The sequence below is a fragment of the Mus musculus genome, chromosome 9 (assembly GCF_000001635.26).
Source record: "Mus musculus strain C57BL/6J chromosome 9, GRCm38.p6 C57BL/6J".
In the NCBI taxonomy this organism is placed as follows: Eukaryota; Metazoa; Chordata; class Mammalia; order Rodentia; family Muridae; genus Mus; species Mus musculus.
Window position 1 is genome coordinate 40,919,153 of NC_000075.6, and position 15,208 is coordinate 40,934,360.

Here is a 15,208-nt window from a genome sequence, read left to right on the forward strand (position 1 = left end):
ACTCTCCAAAGACGTGGCCCCAAGTACACGCTTCCTTGTGGTGGGCCCTCAAAAGTGTTATACTTGGATTTTATTTTTATTACATTTATTTGTTTGTGTGCATGTGCGGACATCAGTTCTCGCCTTCCACCAATTGGGACCCAGGGAGAGAATTTATATTGCCAGGCTTGGCCGCAAGCGCCTTCGCTTGCTGAGCCAGCCATCTTGCTGGCCCAGAAATTGCTATTTGACAGATGTGTTCCTAAAACACAGTGGCTCTCCTCATGCTATCAGCATGCCAGTAAAGGTTGAACAAGCCTCTCTTGGTTATGATCTATAAACTTTAACTCAGACTGACCAATCATGGCATTCTTTGCAACATTTGTTCAGCCTTTCGCTGAATACTGGAGTAATAATGAAGCAATGATGGAATAATAATAGAGTAAGTAGGCTTTCAGTCATCTCCTGGCTTACATTTCCCCCATTTTTCTCCTTTTATTCCAACTAAAATAAATAACCAACCAAGCCCAGGAGAAATTCCTCTTCTGGGAAATCCCTGGTAGCTGCTTGACTCTCTCCATGTTGTCTCCTTTGTTGCAGCTGATTCAGAGCACAGCAGCCTTCCTAGGGTGCTTTGTCAACAAAGGCCAAAGAGACATCATTTTACCAAACCTGAATTGTCTTGAGTGTTAAATCCTCTATTCACACCGACTGAAGTGCCTGAAGATGTCATTTCAGTCCTCGGAAAGCAAGACATTTCTAGACTTGATAGGATTTCTTTCACCTTCCAAGTCGCCTCCTTGAGATCTGCCCTGTCTGGAGATTTATTACCCTACAATTGAGGCATCAGGTGTCACTCTTTAGGTGGTGAGACCTGAGTCCCCTGAAGTTAATATACAAAGCCATTCTCAGGCTATTTAATCCCCATCAGCACGGAAATCCGCAATTCCATTCTGTTCTCACTAGGATTCCTTTGTTACCCACGCTGGCAATTGGTATACCCTCCATGCACCCAGACTAACGGCTTAATGGCAGTAGGTTTTCATGTCACATGTGGAGTCACAGCTTTGGGGACTCTCCATGCCTAAAGCTGAGATGAGAGTGGTACTGTGAGACTCATCCTTAGTCATCGGGTGTCACCCACAGTGTGCCATCACAGTGTGCCCTGTGAAAGGCACTGCCTGCCTGCTTCTGTCTTGTGGTTCTTCTGCTCATGTGTCATAAGTAGAAAGAAGAATGCACACTCTTATCCCCATCTCCTCTAACATAAGGTCCACTGTTGCTCTTAGCTGTCCTAGCTGGGCCCTGGGGTCCTGAGAGATCTACCCAGGCTCCAGGATTGCCTCTGGGCTGGGGAACTTTCTGTTGTACCCTGTTTATCTTCTGTGTTTGTTAAAAATAAAATGCGAGGGCTGGAGAGATGACTCAGTGGGTAAGAGCACTGACTGCTCTTCCACAGGTCTTGAGTTCAATTCCAGTAACCACATGGTGGCTCCCAACCATCTGTAATGGGATCCAGTGTCCTCTTCTGGTGTGTCTGAAGACAGCTAAAGTGTACTCATATAAATAAAGTAAATATGTTTTTTAAAAAAATGTGACCTTAGGTTTCAAATTTTATCTAATATTATTTTATGTATATGTGAATTTTGTCTGCATATATGTCTATGAACCGTATGTGTGTGTGTGTGTGTGTGTGTGTGCTGTCTATGGAGGCCAGAAGAGGATGTCAGATTCCCTAGGGCTGGAATTAGAGATAGTTGTTAGCTGCCATGTGGGTGCTGGGAATTGAATCCAGGTCCTCTGGAAGAGCAGCCATGGCTCTTAAACACTGAACCATTTCTCTAGTCCCTATCTAATATTATTAAGAAACATCTAGGGGGCTGGAATGATGGCTCAGTGGCTCACAACCATCAGTAATGCGATTTGAGGCCCTCTTCTGGTGTGTCTGAAGATAGCTACAGTGTACTCATATACATGAAATAAATATTAAAAAAAAGAGAAACATTCAGCATGAATTATTAACTAAGTCGCTCACTGCCAGCAAGGAAGAACTTCAGATAAATGGAAGCCTGTGTTAACCAGACCAAAGGTACAGCTCTTTAGAAAGGTGAGGACAGGGATGGTCTCAGGGACTTGATGGTGATTAGTGAGGACTCTATGCCATTTCATGATGCCACCGCTGCTGCTTTTGTTCTGGGTCTGGGAAGATCTTCTCTCTTAGGCCACCTGGAAGGGTCTCCTGGCTAAGGACATACCTCAGCATGGCTTCTGAGGACCTGATGCCTTCAGTTTGGGCACGACAGTGAAATGGGACCTCTGAAACCTGTGAGACCCACAGAAGAGCACTGAATGCAGCAGGACAATACAGTCCCAGGAAAGGTCCATGAAGAGGTCATAGCAGGATGCAAAGATCTTACGTGGACATAGGAATCTGACATGAGAACTATGATGACCCAAGGCTGTCTATCAGACTGACTAGTGGACCCTATTCTCCACACCCCATTGCCAGGAGACACTTCTGTCCTCATCTTTTTAATGTTTCGATGTGGTCTCCCTGAGATCAGCTTTCAGGAAACTCTGAGTAAGTGACTTGATTTATTTACTTATTTCAATTCTATCAGTAGCCTGGAGACCTGGTGAAGACAAGAGAGGGTTTAAGATGTCTGCCTTTTCTAACGTCTCTGATGCTTGGAGGAACTTTAATACTTTGAACTTTACAGTTGCTTCATGTATGACTTTAATTGGTGATACCAGCAGGTTCCTTAGGCTTGGTGATTTCAAAAGGCTCACCACCTCACCCCACTGCCCTTGAGACAAGGTCTCACTGTGTAGCATTGGCAGGCCTGGAACTTGCAATGTAGACCAGGTTGACCCCTGACTTGCAGCCATCTGCCTCCCTATGAGTGCTGGAACACTGGAATTAAAGATGTGCCACCATGCTCACCCTTAAGCAGGGATGGAGCCTGTTCCAAGAATGAATTCGTATAATTCCATGTACCGACCCAGGAAATGATCAGCTAAGAATGACCTTTCTATTTCTTCTAGGAATAGTGGGACAATTACCCATGCCCCAACTATACTTATGAGTGTCCATGGCAGGAAGGAAGCCATCATACTGAGATACCAGTTGGTAAGCTTGCACATTCTGGAAACAAGGCTTGGTAGGGTTCCGAGGGATCTTATTCAGCTTCAGGGACAGTGTCTCCAGAGTCTACTGGGTAGCTATTAATGCCCAAAGGAAACATATTATTTTTCCTCTGCACATCTCCACCCCTTCCTTCTGTGAGGTTTTGACTCTGTATGTTTGGAGTGTGAAATATGGTGTTCTAGGACAGGGGACCTTTCAAAAGCAGTTAGGGTTGCTGGCGGAGCGAGCATACAAGGTATGGCAGAAGGCAGTCTTAGGCATATGTAGGTAGGCATTCTAGGCTTAAAAGAACCCTTAAATAACAAGAACTCAGTGACAAACATTACTCATATCCAGCAGTATCACTTGAAGCACACTTAACACACAATCTAGCAGGCGACCTTGAGCTGCTTTGCTCTCTGATGCCATTTGTCCTCAGGATCCATGAAAGTGTTTTCGACTTCTTTGTCATTCTGGACAGTCATCTTGTCAGTATCTCTGACGGGGTAGGAAATCTAAGAGGATAAAACGCACAGGATGGTAAGTGGCGTATACTGCATCCTAAGTGGGTTCATTTCAACCTTATAGCCATGGGGCCCCGGTCTCTGTACTCTGTACTCTGTCCCGCAGAGGCAGGCTTTATGTTTGGTTTATTGCAAGGGTCAATTTCAGTTCTCGGGCACTTATGTCAGTCAACCTTTCGTCTTTGCGATAAAAAAAAAAAAAAAAGAAAAAGAAAAAGAAAACAACCAAACCAAAAAAACCAAGATAAACAGTTTCAAAGGAGGAACTGTTTATTTTCGTTCATGGTTGTAGAGAGAATATAACGATTGCAGAGGGTTCAGCTCATGGTCACTTAGCTCTGTTGTTTTGTGGCCTGCGGTAAGGCAGAATATAATGGTGGAGAGTGGTTTAGCGTACAGCAGCCTGGAAGCAGTAGACACAGGGGAAGGGGCTGATATCGAAGTGTGCTCTTCAAGGGCACAACCTGTGGCTTACTTCCTCAAACTGGTCCCTAGCTCCTAAAATTTACACCATCTCCCCATGGAACCATTGTGTGGGGGCCAAGCCTTCAATATCTGAGATTTCGAGGACTATCTGGGATAAAAGTCATCAGAGGGAACTGGGCTTCTCTCAGGGAAGATGAAAATAAAGGCATGGAGAAAGAAAGGGTGACTTGAGGTCCAAATATTCCTTGTTTAAATGTCCCATACCTTGTCAGTAATCACCTTAGGGCAGTTATTAGAACAGAATACTGCAAGGAACAAGTAACCCCATCAACAGACACATGATGCCATACCCTTTACCTACAGTGGGGACTATGTCCTGATAAAGTCATCATAAATTTTAAAAAAATGTATTTAATACCCATGCTGACTAGTTTTTGTCAACTTCACTCAAAAGCTAGAGCCTTTTGGAAAGAGGGAATCTCAGTTGAGAAAATGCTCCCACCAGATTGACCATTATCTTGCTTGATGATTGATGTGGGAGGGCCCAGCCCACTGTGAGTAGTGTCACTATTGTGCTGAAAGTCTTAAAAGAAAGCAAACTGAGCAAGGCAGAAAACAGGATTATGCTGTGGCCTGTGCTTCATTCCTGCCTTCAGCTTCTTGTCTTAAGTTCCTGTCCTGACTTCCTTTGCTGACAGAGAGTTGTTGGTCAAGGTGTTTCTATCATAGGAACATATACCCTAACCAAGACATACACCTAAACACAACAGCTCAGCTTAGCCTACTTTATAATTGTGCCCACACAGTTGAGCAGCTGCGGTGGGGCACACCTGTCATTCCCTGCTTGGAAAGCTGAGGCAGGGGGATGGAGAGATGGTGGGAGGTGGTGGAAACTTTAGGAGGTGGGGTCCTAGCTGGAGAACACAAGGCACTGGGAGTTTGCCTTTGAAGGCCACAATGGGTCCACTTCCTGATTACTTAATGTAAATAACATTTTCCTCCATATGCTATAACCATGATATCCTGGGCTATCAGCTCGGGATCAACGAACCCAAATTAACCAAAACTATTACATAATGAACCTCTGAAACCATTCGCAAAACAGATCTTTCCTTTTCTATCTGTTTTCTCAAGTATTTTGGGTCTTTGGTTCATATCAAGATCCAGCCATCTTCTATAATCGGGCAAGGCTCCCAGCAGTGGGAACTGGGACACCAATCTAGCCATAAGTCCTTCAACCTATAGTATGTCCTGCCTACAAGATGGGCAAGGCTAACAGTGGAGCAGAACTTGTGGGAGTGGCCAACCAATGACTGGTCCAGCTTAAAGCCCACACCAAGAGAGGGGAGCCCACACCTGACACTGTGTAGATGAACAAGAACCAGAGGCTGGTCAGCCCAGAGACTCAAGATAGAACCAAATATGACTGGCTAAAAAGCAAAGTCACCGAAATGATTCCTAACGACCTGCTATACTCTCAGATCAATACTAGCCTCGTTGTCATCAGAGGGACATCATCCAGCAACTGATGGGGGCAGATGCAGAGACCCACAGCCAAATGAATGAAACCAGGGGAACCCTAAAGAAGAAGGAGAAGAAGGATTCTAATCTAACTACTCTAATTCTATTTTGCTCTACGCTATTCTATTCTACTCTAATTCTATTCATCCAGACTGCCCGCATCTCCTGGTTGGCAGTGTCCAACTGACTCAGAAGTTTCTCTTATACATTCTTCCTACTGTTTCTGTCTCAAGACTGGTCATCCATTCTCACTGTGACACACCGACCACTCCAGTTAGGTTCTGGTGACTGCTGTCTGCTTCCTCGCCTATGAAATGCCAAGTCTCTTCCCTTCTGAATGGATGCAATCCAGTCTTTAAATGTAACTTTAGGGCTTTGCACTTTCTTATCTTGTTCAATTTCCTGTGGTGGCTGTGGAGTGGGGGGTGGGGCACATGCATGAATGCAGGATGGTAGGGACTGGATCTGGTGTATGGAGTGGCCACGTGCATGAATGCAGGATGGTAGGGACTGGATCTGACAGGCTTGAGTTCAGATTCTCCCTCTGCTGCTTGGGCGGATGCTTATTGGATACCAAGAGGGAAATGTGTTTGTTGATTATTTTGTGCTAAGGAAACATTTGACATTGAAGACAGTCTCACCCCTTTCCATTCAGGATGGCATGTTTAGTTCAAGAAAGGTAAACACTGCTTCACCTCATCTGTCTCTAATAAGTTCATTAAATTAGAATTACCACACATACACACACAGACACACAGAAATATAAACATGCACACACACAGACAGACACAGACACATACACAGACAGACAGACAGACAGACACACTCACACACACACCAGGAAAGGAAGATAGAAATGTGGAAGCTTAGAAATTGAAAGTTGATCTGGGACTGGTGAGATGGCGCAGACGCAGTGGCTCTCAACCTTCCTAATGCGGCAACCCTTTAATACCATTCCTCCTGTTGTGGTGACCTCCCCAGCCATAACGTTGTTGTCATTGCTACTTCATAACTGTAATTTTGCTACTGTGATTAACCATGATGAAAATAGTTTTGGAGCTAGACGGTTGGCAAAGGGGCCGCAACCCACAAGTTGAGAACCACTGGTGTAGTGGGTACCATTTGCTGTGTATGTTTAGCAACCTTGCATGTAAATAAAGGCTGAAGGTGAGACTGATCTTGCAAAGTTCTCCTCCGGCCTCCACATGTACACTGGTGCACACAAGTGGCATACTCATTCATCACACACATACATACACAATAATAATAATAATAATAATAATAATAATAATAATAATAATAATAATAATTTTTTAAAAAAAGTTGATCTGAAAGTAAGAAGAAAGGAAAAAAACAACTGTTTTAATTTTAATCCTAAAATACAGATGAAAAACAATGTACTGTTCAACTATGGCTACCTTCTAACTGGGCATGACCATCTACTTTTGAATGAACAACCTCTTCTGCAAGTGGATGCCCTCACATCATGAAATAGTCTAAACTTTAGAATGCTCAAAGAAGGCTAAGAACTACTCCCCAAATTTGCATCAGGGCTCCCCTTCTATAACTGTTCCCAGAAGCACCCTGAATCACAGTTAGGGCATCATTGCAAATGTTTCTGGTTTTTGTTTTTGTTTTTTTAACGTTTGAGACATGGTCTTGCTATGTACTAGGCCAGCCTGGCTATCATCCTGCTGTCTTAGCTTCCAGAGCACTGGAATTCCAAGAACGGATGTCCGTGCCTAGCTACCATTATCATGATGTTAAACAGAAACCTGACTTGCTTAAAAGAAAAATCAACTCTGATGAGAAATGAAGAGAAGGAAACATTCTAACTAGGGTGACTAAGCAGGCAAGGATACTCTTTTAATCTTGAAAAGGCTTAGCATGTCTTCTGGAGGGAACAGGAGAGATGACCAATAGGAAGTAGATTCCCTAGCTTTTGCAAAGGCAAAGAGAAACATAAGATGTGTTTTAGGTTATGGGGATTATCATTGGTGACATTAATTTTCTATTGACAACTGTGATGGTTTGTATATGCTTGGGTCAGGGAGTGGCACTATTAGGAGGCATGCCTTGTTGGAGTAGGTGTGTCACTGTGGGCATGGGCTTTAATACCCTAGTCCTGACTGCCTGGAAGTCAGTATTCTGCTAGCAGCCTTAGATGAAGACATAGAACTCTCACTTCCTCCTGCACCATGCCTGCCTGGATGCTGCCATGTTCCCTCCTTGATGATAATGGACTGAACCTCTGAACCTGTAAGTCAGCCCCAATTAAATGTTGTCCTTATAAGAGTTGCCTTGGTCATGGTGTCTGTTCACAGCAGTAAAACCCTAACTAAGACAACAACCATGCTTGCATAGTTCTGTCAAAAACTTCACATATTGCTAATCAAGCATTGGCTGCTTCTTTTGCCAGGGAGTGAAGGACACACAGTGCTTTTGTGCACAATATTTTGGTGAAGCTTGGCTGAATCACCCCAGAGAGCTCGCTGGGCAGGTAAAACATACTTCTACATTAGCTCTTTGAAAGTGGAGTGGGACACAACCTCTGCCATCTATTTTTTTCTTTTTCTTTCTTTCTTTTTTTTTTTGTGAACCATTCTATTAATACCAATCAAATCGAGAAAATGATCAAATGAAATTGCATTTTGAGCATCGTAAGCTGTGTAATGTCTATTCTGTTAAATTGGGGCCTATAATTGCTTCTGTACTGAAAAGATACAACAAAGACAGCAATCATGGCATGTCATTATCCCAGACTAGAAAACCGGCCTTTGCAGGGAGGACTTCAAAGGCTTGTGGTTCTCAAATTGCATTTGGCTGCTATTGTTGAAGCGCAGGCAATCTTGATTAGGTGTTTACACTGAGGTAAGGCGAAGAGCAGAGAGTCTGAGTGCCTGGGTCTAGAGCCATTAAAAAATTGTACATTATGTTCCTTGCTTTGAAGTGAGGGTTTGTAGGGAGGAAAGCAACTCAGATTGAGGACAGCTGAGCTAGACTGGACTGCGGCTTCCCTCTCAAAGAAACACATCGGGTTCTTAGAGAATCGCATGGCGCCGCCGAGAGCAGAGCCAAGGCTTCGCCCAGAGCCGTGTGACACAGCAGATCTGCATAACACACATAAACACATGCTTCGCAAACACACTAATATTAGAAAGTTATCCCTGTAGGCTGTGCCCTTGTCTCCCCTTGTATCCTGCCTTTGCTACTGTCTATATGGCGTGATATCTGCCACAGGGAGCTTCGCGTTAGTTGAGAAGGCTTTGCTATGCATGTTGCTAGTACAAATGTACTGGCAACTAGCCACATGCCCAAATTAAATAAGCCAAGGTGTCAGATCAAAGAAATATTTTATTATTGTATGTAAATGTGTCTCTCTGTGTGTGCATGCATGCATGCATGTGTGTGCATGCATACATGTGTGATATGGATGCTACAGTGCACATGCCAAGGGCAGAGAACAACTTGAGGACTTTGTCCTTTCTGCTCACCACATGGACCCTGAGTGTCAAATTCAGGTCGTCAGGCTTGGCTGGAGGCCTCTTTACCTGCCGAGGCACCTTGCCAACCCACAGTCAGGGTTTTTGTTGGTTTCTTTGTTTTTATTTATTTTTTAAATGTTCTGATATATCAGCTACTCACACTCCCACTTTGGGCATAATCACTGGGTCTAGTGAGGGCTTCATTATTTGTTTGGCTAACGAGTGCTTGCAAGCACTTACTCCTGGCACATTTCGCCCTGCGTTGTTTTACACCTGATGATGTTTCCATGGCCAGCAAAACAGAGACTGATTGAGATTCTACTACTAGGAGGTGACTCGGCTGACACTCAGCATGGCTGCTTAAATTATCAAAGGGTTTTGTGTTTTTCAGCTGCTTAGAGACAACACACACGGAATATTTGGACTCTGTCGCCAGCCTGCCTCCATTCTTTTTTTTTTTTTTTCAGAGAAGAAAATCACTTTATTTTTAAAACTACAATGCTCAGCAGTTAGCAGCACCAGCTACTATTCCAGAAGAGCCGGGTTAGATTTCCAGGAACCGCATAAGGGTTTTCAACGGACTGCAACTCTAGTTCAAGGGGATTTGATGCTTTTTTTCTGGCATCTGCTGGAATGAACACACGAGTGTTGCCTGGACATACATATAGGCAAAGGCCCATATACATAACAGTCAAAAATAATAAATAATGATCTCCACAGAGTACAGTGGCGATGTACCTTGTGATCCCAGCACTCAGGAGGTAGGAGCAAGAAAAAAAAAGCCACTTTGAAGATAGCCTGGGCTAAAATCAAGTACAAGACCAGCCTGGGCTACGTGACAAGATGTTATACCAAAGACAAACACAGCATATACATAAAGCCCAAAACGATTAAAAAAAAAGTCATCAATCTTCTCATTTGAAGGAACCTCAGAACACTAAACACACTCAGGACAATATTATCACACATACAGAATAAAATGTTACCATCTTTGTTTTGGCTTCTTTGGAGACAGGGTCTTGCTACTGAAGCCAGGCTGGCTTTAAACTGCCACTCTTCCTGCCTCAGCGTAACAAGTCTGTGTTTCCAATGTGATTAAATGCCTCTACCTGTCACCCCAACTGTCCAGAGGATACACCTTAATGTCTGCGGGGTGCTGAGCACTCCAGGGGCACAGTGCAGCCGTCTCAGGAGCTGGGACCTGAAGACCTGCTTCTGCACCATGCATCCAGCGCCTGCCTGACTCCTACCCTTACTTAGATGCTATAATTCTGAATGAAATCAATCACTGAACCCAAAGTCACTAAGGGAAGATAGAGAGGGGGGCTGCATTATTTTTTAGAGAGTCTTCCTCTGTAGATACGGAAAGAGCTTACACAGTTGAGTGTGAATTGAGGAGGCTCACCAGGTGTGATGGACACCCTAGTCACAGCACAGGCATGTGTGTCATACATGACAACAGTATGACACCAAGAAATGATAATGGAGTGTGTCAGTAAGGACATAGTCATAACAGACTTGGGTTTTCCCTGCTTATATCTCCCTCCATCTTCCTTCCTACACATACCGTTCGACTACTGGATAACGTTAACACATACAAGCCCTTCACTACTGTTTCCACACCGGTCAGATACCACCACGGTGGAACCAACAGCCGGCTCCTAGGTCCACTCAGCTTGTCGTTTAACTGTACCTGCAATCTTTATGGCTCCGGGATCTTCTGACACTGGAACAAGCCCTTCTTTGACTTCCATCATTGTTATTCAGAGGCCAGGGGGAATGGGATGGGGTGAGGAGGAAACACTTAGTTTCCACTTACGCCATGGGTGAGGAGGAAGAGGGCTTAGAATTATGAAAGAGACTAGCCCAGGACTTTACAGGCTGGCTAATGGGGATGGCGCCAGAGGCAGGGAGCGAACTTTCGGCAGGAAGTGACTGGCTCTGGATTCGCAGGGTCCAGGTCTGCAACCTCGTCGGTGTGCAGTTCTACCCCATTGGCAGCAGTGTCCTCGCCCGGGGATTCAAGTATTTTCCAATAACAACTGAGAGGTTCTCAGTAGTACTGGTGCCAATGTAGGGCTACGTCCCAGCTGTCCTTAGCAGGCTCTGCAGGGAGGCAGGGTTGCTCAAAGACAGCTTTATGGCAGCCCTCATGCAGCCCTGCAGTGCTGGCATCACTATCCAGTGTCCTGGAGAAAGGACTATCAGGGACAGACGTCTGTGTGTGTGTGTGTGTGTGTTTGTGTGTGTATTGTTTTGTTTGTTTGTTTTTTGTTTTATTTTTTGAGGCAGGGTTTCTCAGTATAGCTCTGGCTGTCCTGGAACTCACTCTGTAGACCAGGCTGGTTGTCCTGGAATGCACTATGTAGACCAGGCTGGCTCAAACTCAGAAATCCACCGCCTCTGCCACACACCCAAATTCTGGGATCAAAGACACGTGCCACTATCACCATAAATAAATAAATATATATAATGTTCCTTTTCAATAGAAGACTCTGGAGCTGTTAAGACCCACAAAATCATCACTGTCTCTTACTTTAAAATACTTCCTTACTTTCTATTGCCCTTAATCTTTTCAAGTGTGCAAGACGTGTACCTTGGGTTCCTAGCCACTTCTTCAGGCTGGAGTCCTCACTCCATCCTGAGCACTTCGAAGTCCCAGTAATGGTTGCATGGACCATTATTTCTGGTTGGGTGTGAAGACCATTCTCTGCTTGGAAACTACCCTTCACTTTGTTATCTACATTTATTTATTTTAAAAGAGATTTATTTATTTATTTATTTATTTACTCACTTATTTATTATGTACACAGTATTCTGCCTGAATATATGCCTGCATGACAGAAGAGGGCACTAGACCTTGCTATATAGATTGTGAGTCACCATGTGGTTGCTGGGAATTGAACTCAGGACCTCTGGAAGAGCAGTCAGTGCTCTTTTTTTTTTTTTTTAATTTCCTTTATTTACATTTTAAATGTTTTCCCCTTTCCAGGTCTCCCCTTCGGAACTCCCCTATCCCACTCCCCCTCCCCCTGCCTCTATGAGAGTGCTCTCCCACCCACCCACTCCTGTTTTCCCTCCCTGGCATTCCCCTACACTGGGGCATTCGATACCCTCAGGCCCAAGGGCCTCTTCTCCCACTGATGTCCAATAAGGCCATCCTCTGCCACATATGCTACCGGAGCTATGGGTCCCTCCATGTGTATTCTTTGGTTGGTGGTCCAGTCCCTGGGAGCTCTTGGGAGAGTGAGGGTCTGGTTGGTTGACACTGTTGCTCCCTCCATGGGGCTGTAAATCCCTTTAGCCTCTTCAGTCCCTTCTCTAACTCCTCTATCAGGAACCCCATGCTCAGTCCAATGGTTGGCTGCGAGCATCCACCTTTATATTTGTCAGGCTCTGGCAGGACCTCTCAGGAGACAGCCATATGAGGCTTCCATCAGCAAGCACTTCCCAGCATCCACAATAGTCCCTGGGTTTGTTAGCTGCATATGGGATGGATCCCCAGGTGGAGTAGTAGCCTCTGTATGGCCTTTCCTTTAGTCTCTGCTTCACACTTTGTCTCCATATTTCTTCCTGTGTGTCAGTGCTCTTAACCTCTGAGCCATCTCTCCAGCCCCCCGAATTTATTTATTTTATCAAGGATTGTACCTAGGGATTTGTGTATGCTAGAAAAGCTAGATCCTTATCCTTAATTTTTTTTTTTCTGAGACAGCATCTCATGAAGTTACCCAGGCTGGCTTCTAACTCACTATCCTCTTGCTTTAGCTTCTGGAGTAGCTGGGATTATAGATGTGCACTATCTATTTACAGTATCAGCCTTGGTCCAAATGTAACTTTCTCCTGAAGTCTTCCCTGATTCCCAAATGAAGCAACCATGAACACACTTTGTATTTTCCCTCTCGTAACAGAAACCACTGTTTGGTTTGTGTTTTTTTTCCCCCCTTTGCTTTACTCATGGTTATCTATCATTGCTGCAAGGAAACACTGTGACCAAAAGCAACTTAGGGACGAAAGGGTTTATTCTGATTACAGTTTCACAGCTGCTCATCACTGAAGGAAGTTAGGACAGAGATTCAAACAGGGCACAAACCTGGTGGCAGGAGATAATGCAGAGGCCATGGAAAGGTGTTGTTTACTGGCTTGCTTCCCTTGGCTTGCTCAGCTTGCTTTCTTATAGAATCCAACCACAAGCCTAGGGGATGGCACCACCCACTATGGGTTGGGCCCTCCTCAATCAATCACTAATTGAGAAAATGCCCTACAGCTGGATCTTATGGAGGCATTTTTTCAATTGAGGTTCCCTCCTTTCAAATGACTCTAGCTTGTGTCAAGTTGATGAAGAACTAATCATTTACAATCAATAAACACCCTTCTTTACTGCAGTTCCGTGAGGGCAGAACAGAGGGTCTATGGCAGGGCTGCCCTCTTGTAAAGATCAGGGCATTGTGCATTTGTACTTCCTAGTGGCTCTGAGTGTGCCTGGCATAGAGATGGCCACCAAATAGAACTAGATGACAAATTTGACCCATGATGCTCCCTGAGCTATCCCAGCTTCACTAGAATAGATACAGTCAGCTGTTTACACAGATTCCATATCCATGGGTTAAATCAGGGTCGGGCTTGGTTTAGCCCTTCCTTAGCATGAGTTTAATACCTAATACCTCAAAGAAAGAAACGCAAAACAACAAACACGACCAAGCAAATATCCAGCTGACCATGTTTTGTGTTTGTTCTGTTTAAAACACACACCACACACACACACACACACACACACACACACACACACACACACACACACACACACACACACACAAACACACACAATACACCAACACTGAGTATGTCCAGACTCAAGCCCCAACCCTATTACCCCCAGAATAATACAGCATAATAGCAATTGTGAGGTGAGTAGTGTAAACAAGAGCTGTCTGACAGTTCACATGAGGACTCACACAGTGTTCAAACAAATACCTCACCGTGTAATAGAGGGACTGGAAGATTTTAGTGTCTGACAAAGGTCCCCCTATGGATATCGAGGGACAGTTAAAATTATTTAATTACTCAGGCAGGTTTGGGGTTTATATCAAACCCAGGCAGTGAACTGCCAATAAAATGGGGGTGAAGAGTAGGGCTCTGTCTTGTCTCCCATTCTTGCTCACTGTGCCCTGGGTCCACTGGTCCTTCAGCCCCTCAACCTCTCATGGTTATCCCTTCCCCATGTATCATTGTCCCCAAATATGTGTGGCATGTTTTCTCATGGCCTCCATATCCTCAGAGAGAGAGAGACTGCCACGTGACCTAGTTTAAATTGGGATTTCCCCCGCCTTGGCAAAGCTTTTGATATCTTCTCTGAGTCATTTCTCCCTTAAGGCAAATGTATTGTGTCTATTGTCCACCCCTTCTACATACATAGTCGGTCTCTGTCTTCTCCCCCCCCCCCACTCCCATCCCTTCTTTTCTCTTTTCTCTTCCTTTCACCATTAGAAATTAGGTATAGACTTTTCTGGTGGCTCAAACGTTTTGGATTTGGGAATGTTTCAGAATTGGTGTCTGGGATTAGTGATTCCCAGTCTGTAGCCCAGTTTCTAGAGAGTTCGGGTTGATTACATGTCTGTTTCCCTCTCTTCCATAGGATCTCAGGAGGAGACGTGCACACAGTACCATGACATGTCCACAGAGTCACGGCAGCCTGGGTCATTTAATACAAATGACAAAAATATCATGTGCACTGCTTCTGACTTTGATTCAACTCATGCAGTGTGCCCTGTGATGTAAGACATCACAGAATTAGCCAAAGTGATGGGGACATTTTTGAAAACTTAGAAGTGACTAATCCTTAAGAATGATTAATTGTGTGCGATTTCCAGTTTGCAAATGGGCATGCCTAAGCTACATGGGAAGTTTCCTTCTGCAGGGATCCATCTTCAGCCCCGTGGATTTAATGAAGTGTCGCTCTAGAGTGCTGAGCAGGGCCCACCAGAAGGATGCCTCGGAAATGTCTCATATTGAAAAAACTATAAAGTTCAATTGGAATTACACAGTCATAAGTAAGTGCTCTTGTGTTGGTATAGGACAAAATAAGAAAATCTATCAATCAATGAACAGCCCTGGAGTCCCTGCTGGGCGGAAGAATAGCTTCTGGAAGC

At 44.5% G+C, this 15,208-nt stretch overlaps 1 protein-coding gene and 1 pseudogene across 5 annotated transcripts in view; both read right to left on the reverse strand.

Moving 5' to 3' along the window:
* Jhy (junctional cadherin complex regulator) overlaps positions 1 to 15,208 on the reverse strand; it is a 71,416-nt gene that overhangs the window by 24,302 nt on the left and 31,906 nt on the right. For 4 of the 5 annotated variants that reach the window (NM_001357359.1, NM_001081121.2, NM_001357360.1 and 1 more), the window contains exon 4: positions 3,508 to 3,621. The exons of the other annotated variant lie outside the window; for it this stretch is intronic. In NM_001357359.1, coding sequence (NP_001344288.1) covers positions 3,508 to 3,621 — 114 coding nt within the window. The remainder of the gene's footprint in view (positions 1 to 3,507; positions 3,622 to 15,208) is intronic. 5 annotated transcript variants of the gene reach the window in all.
* Gm18586 (predicted gene, 18586) lies at positions 10,747 to 11,276 on the reverse strand (annotated as a pseudogene).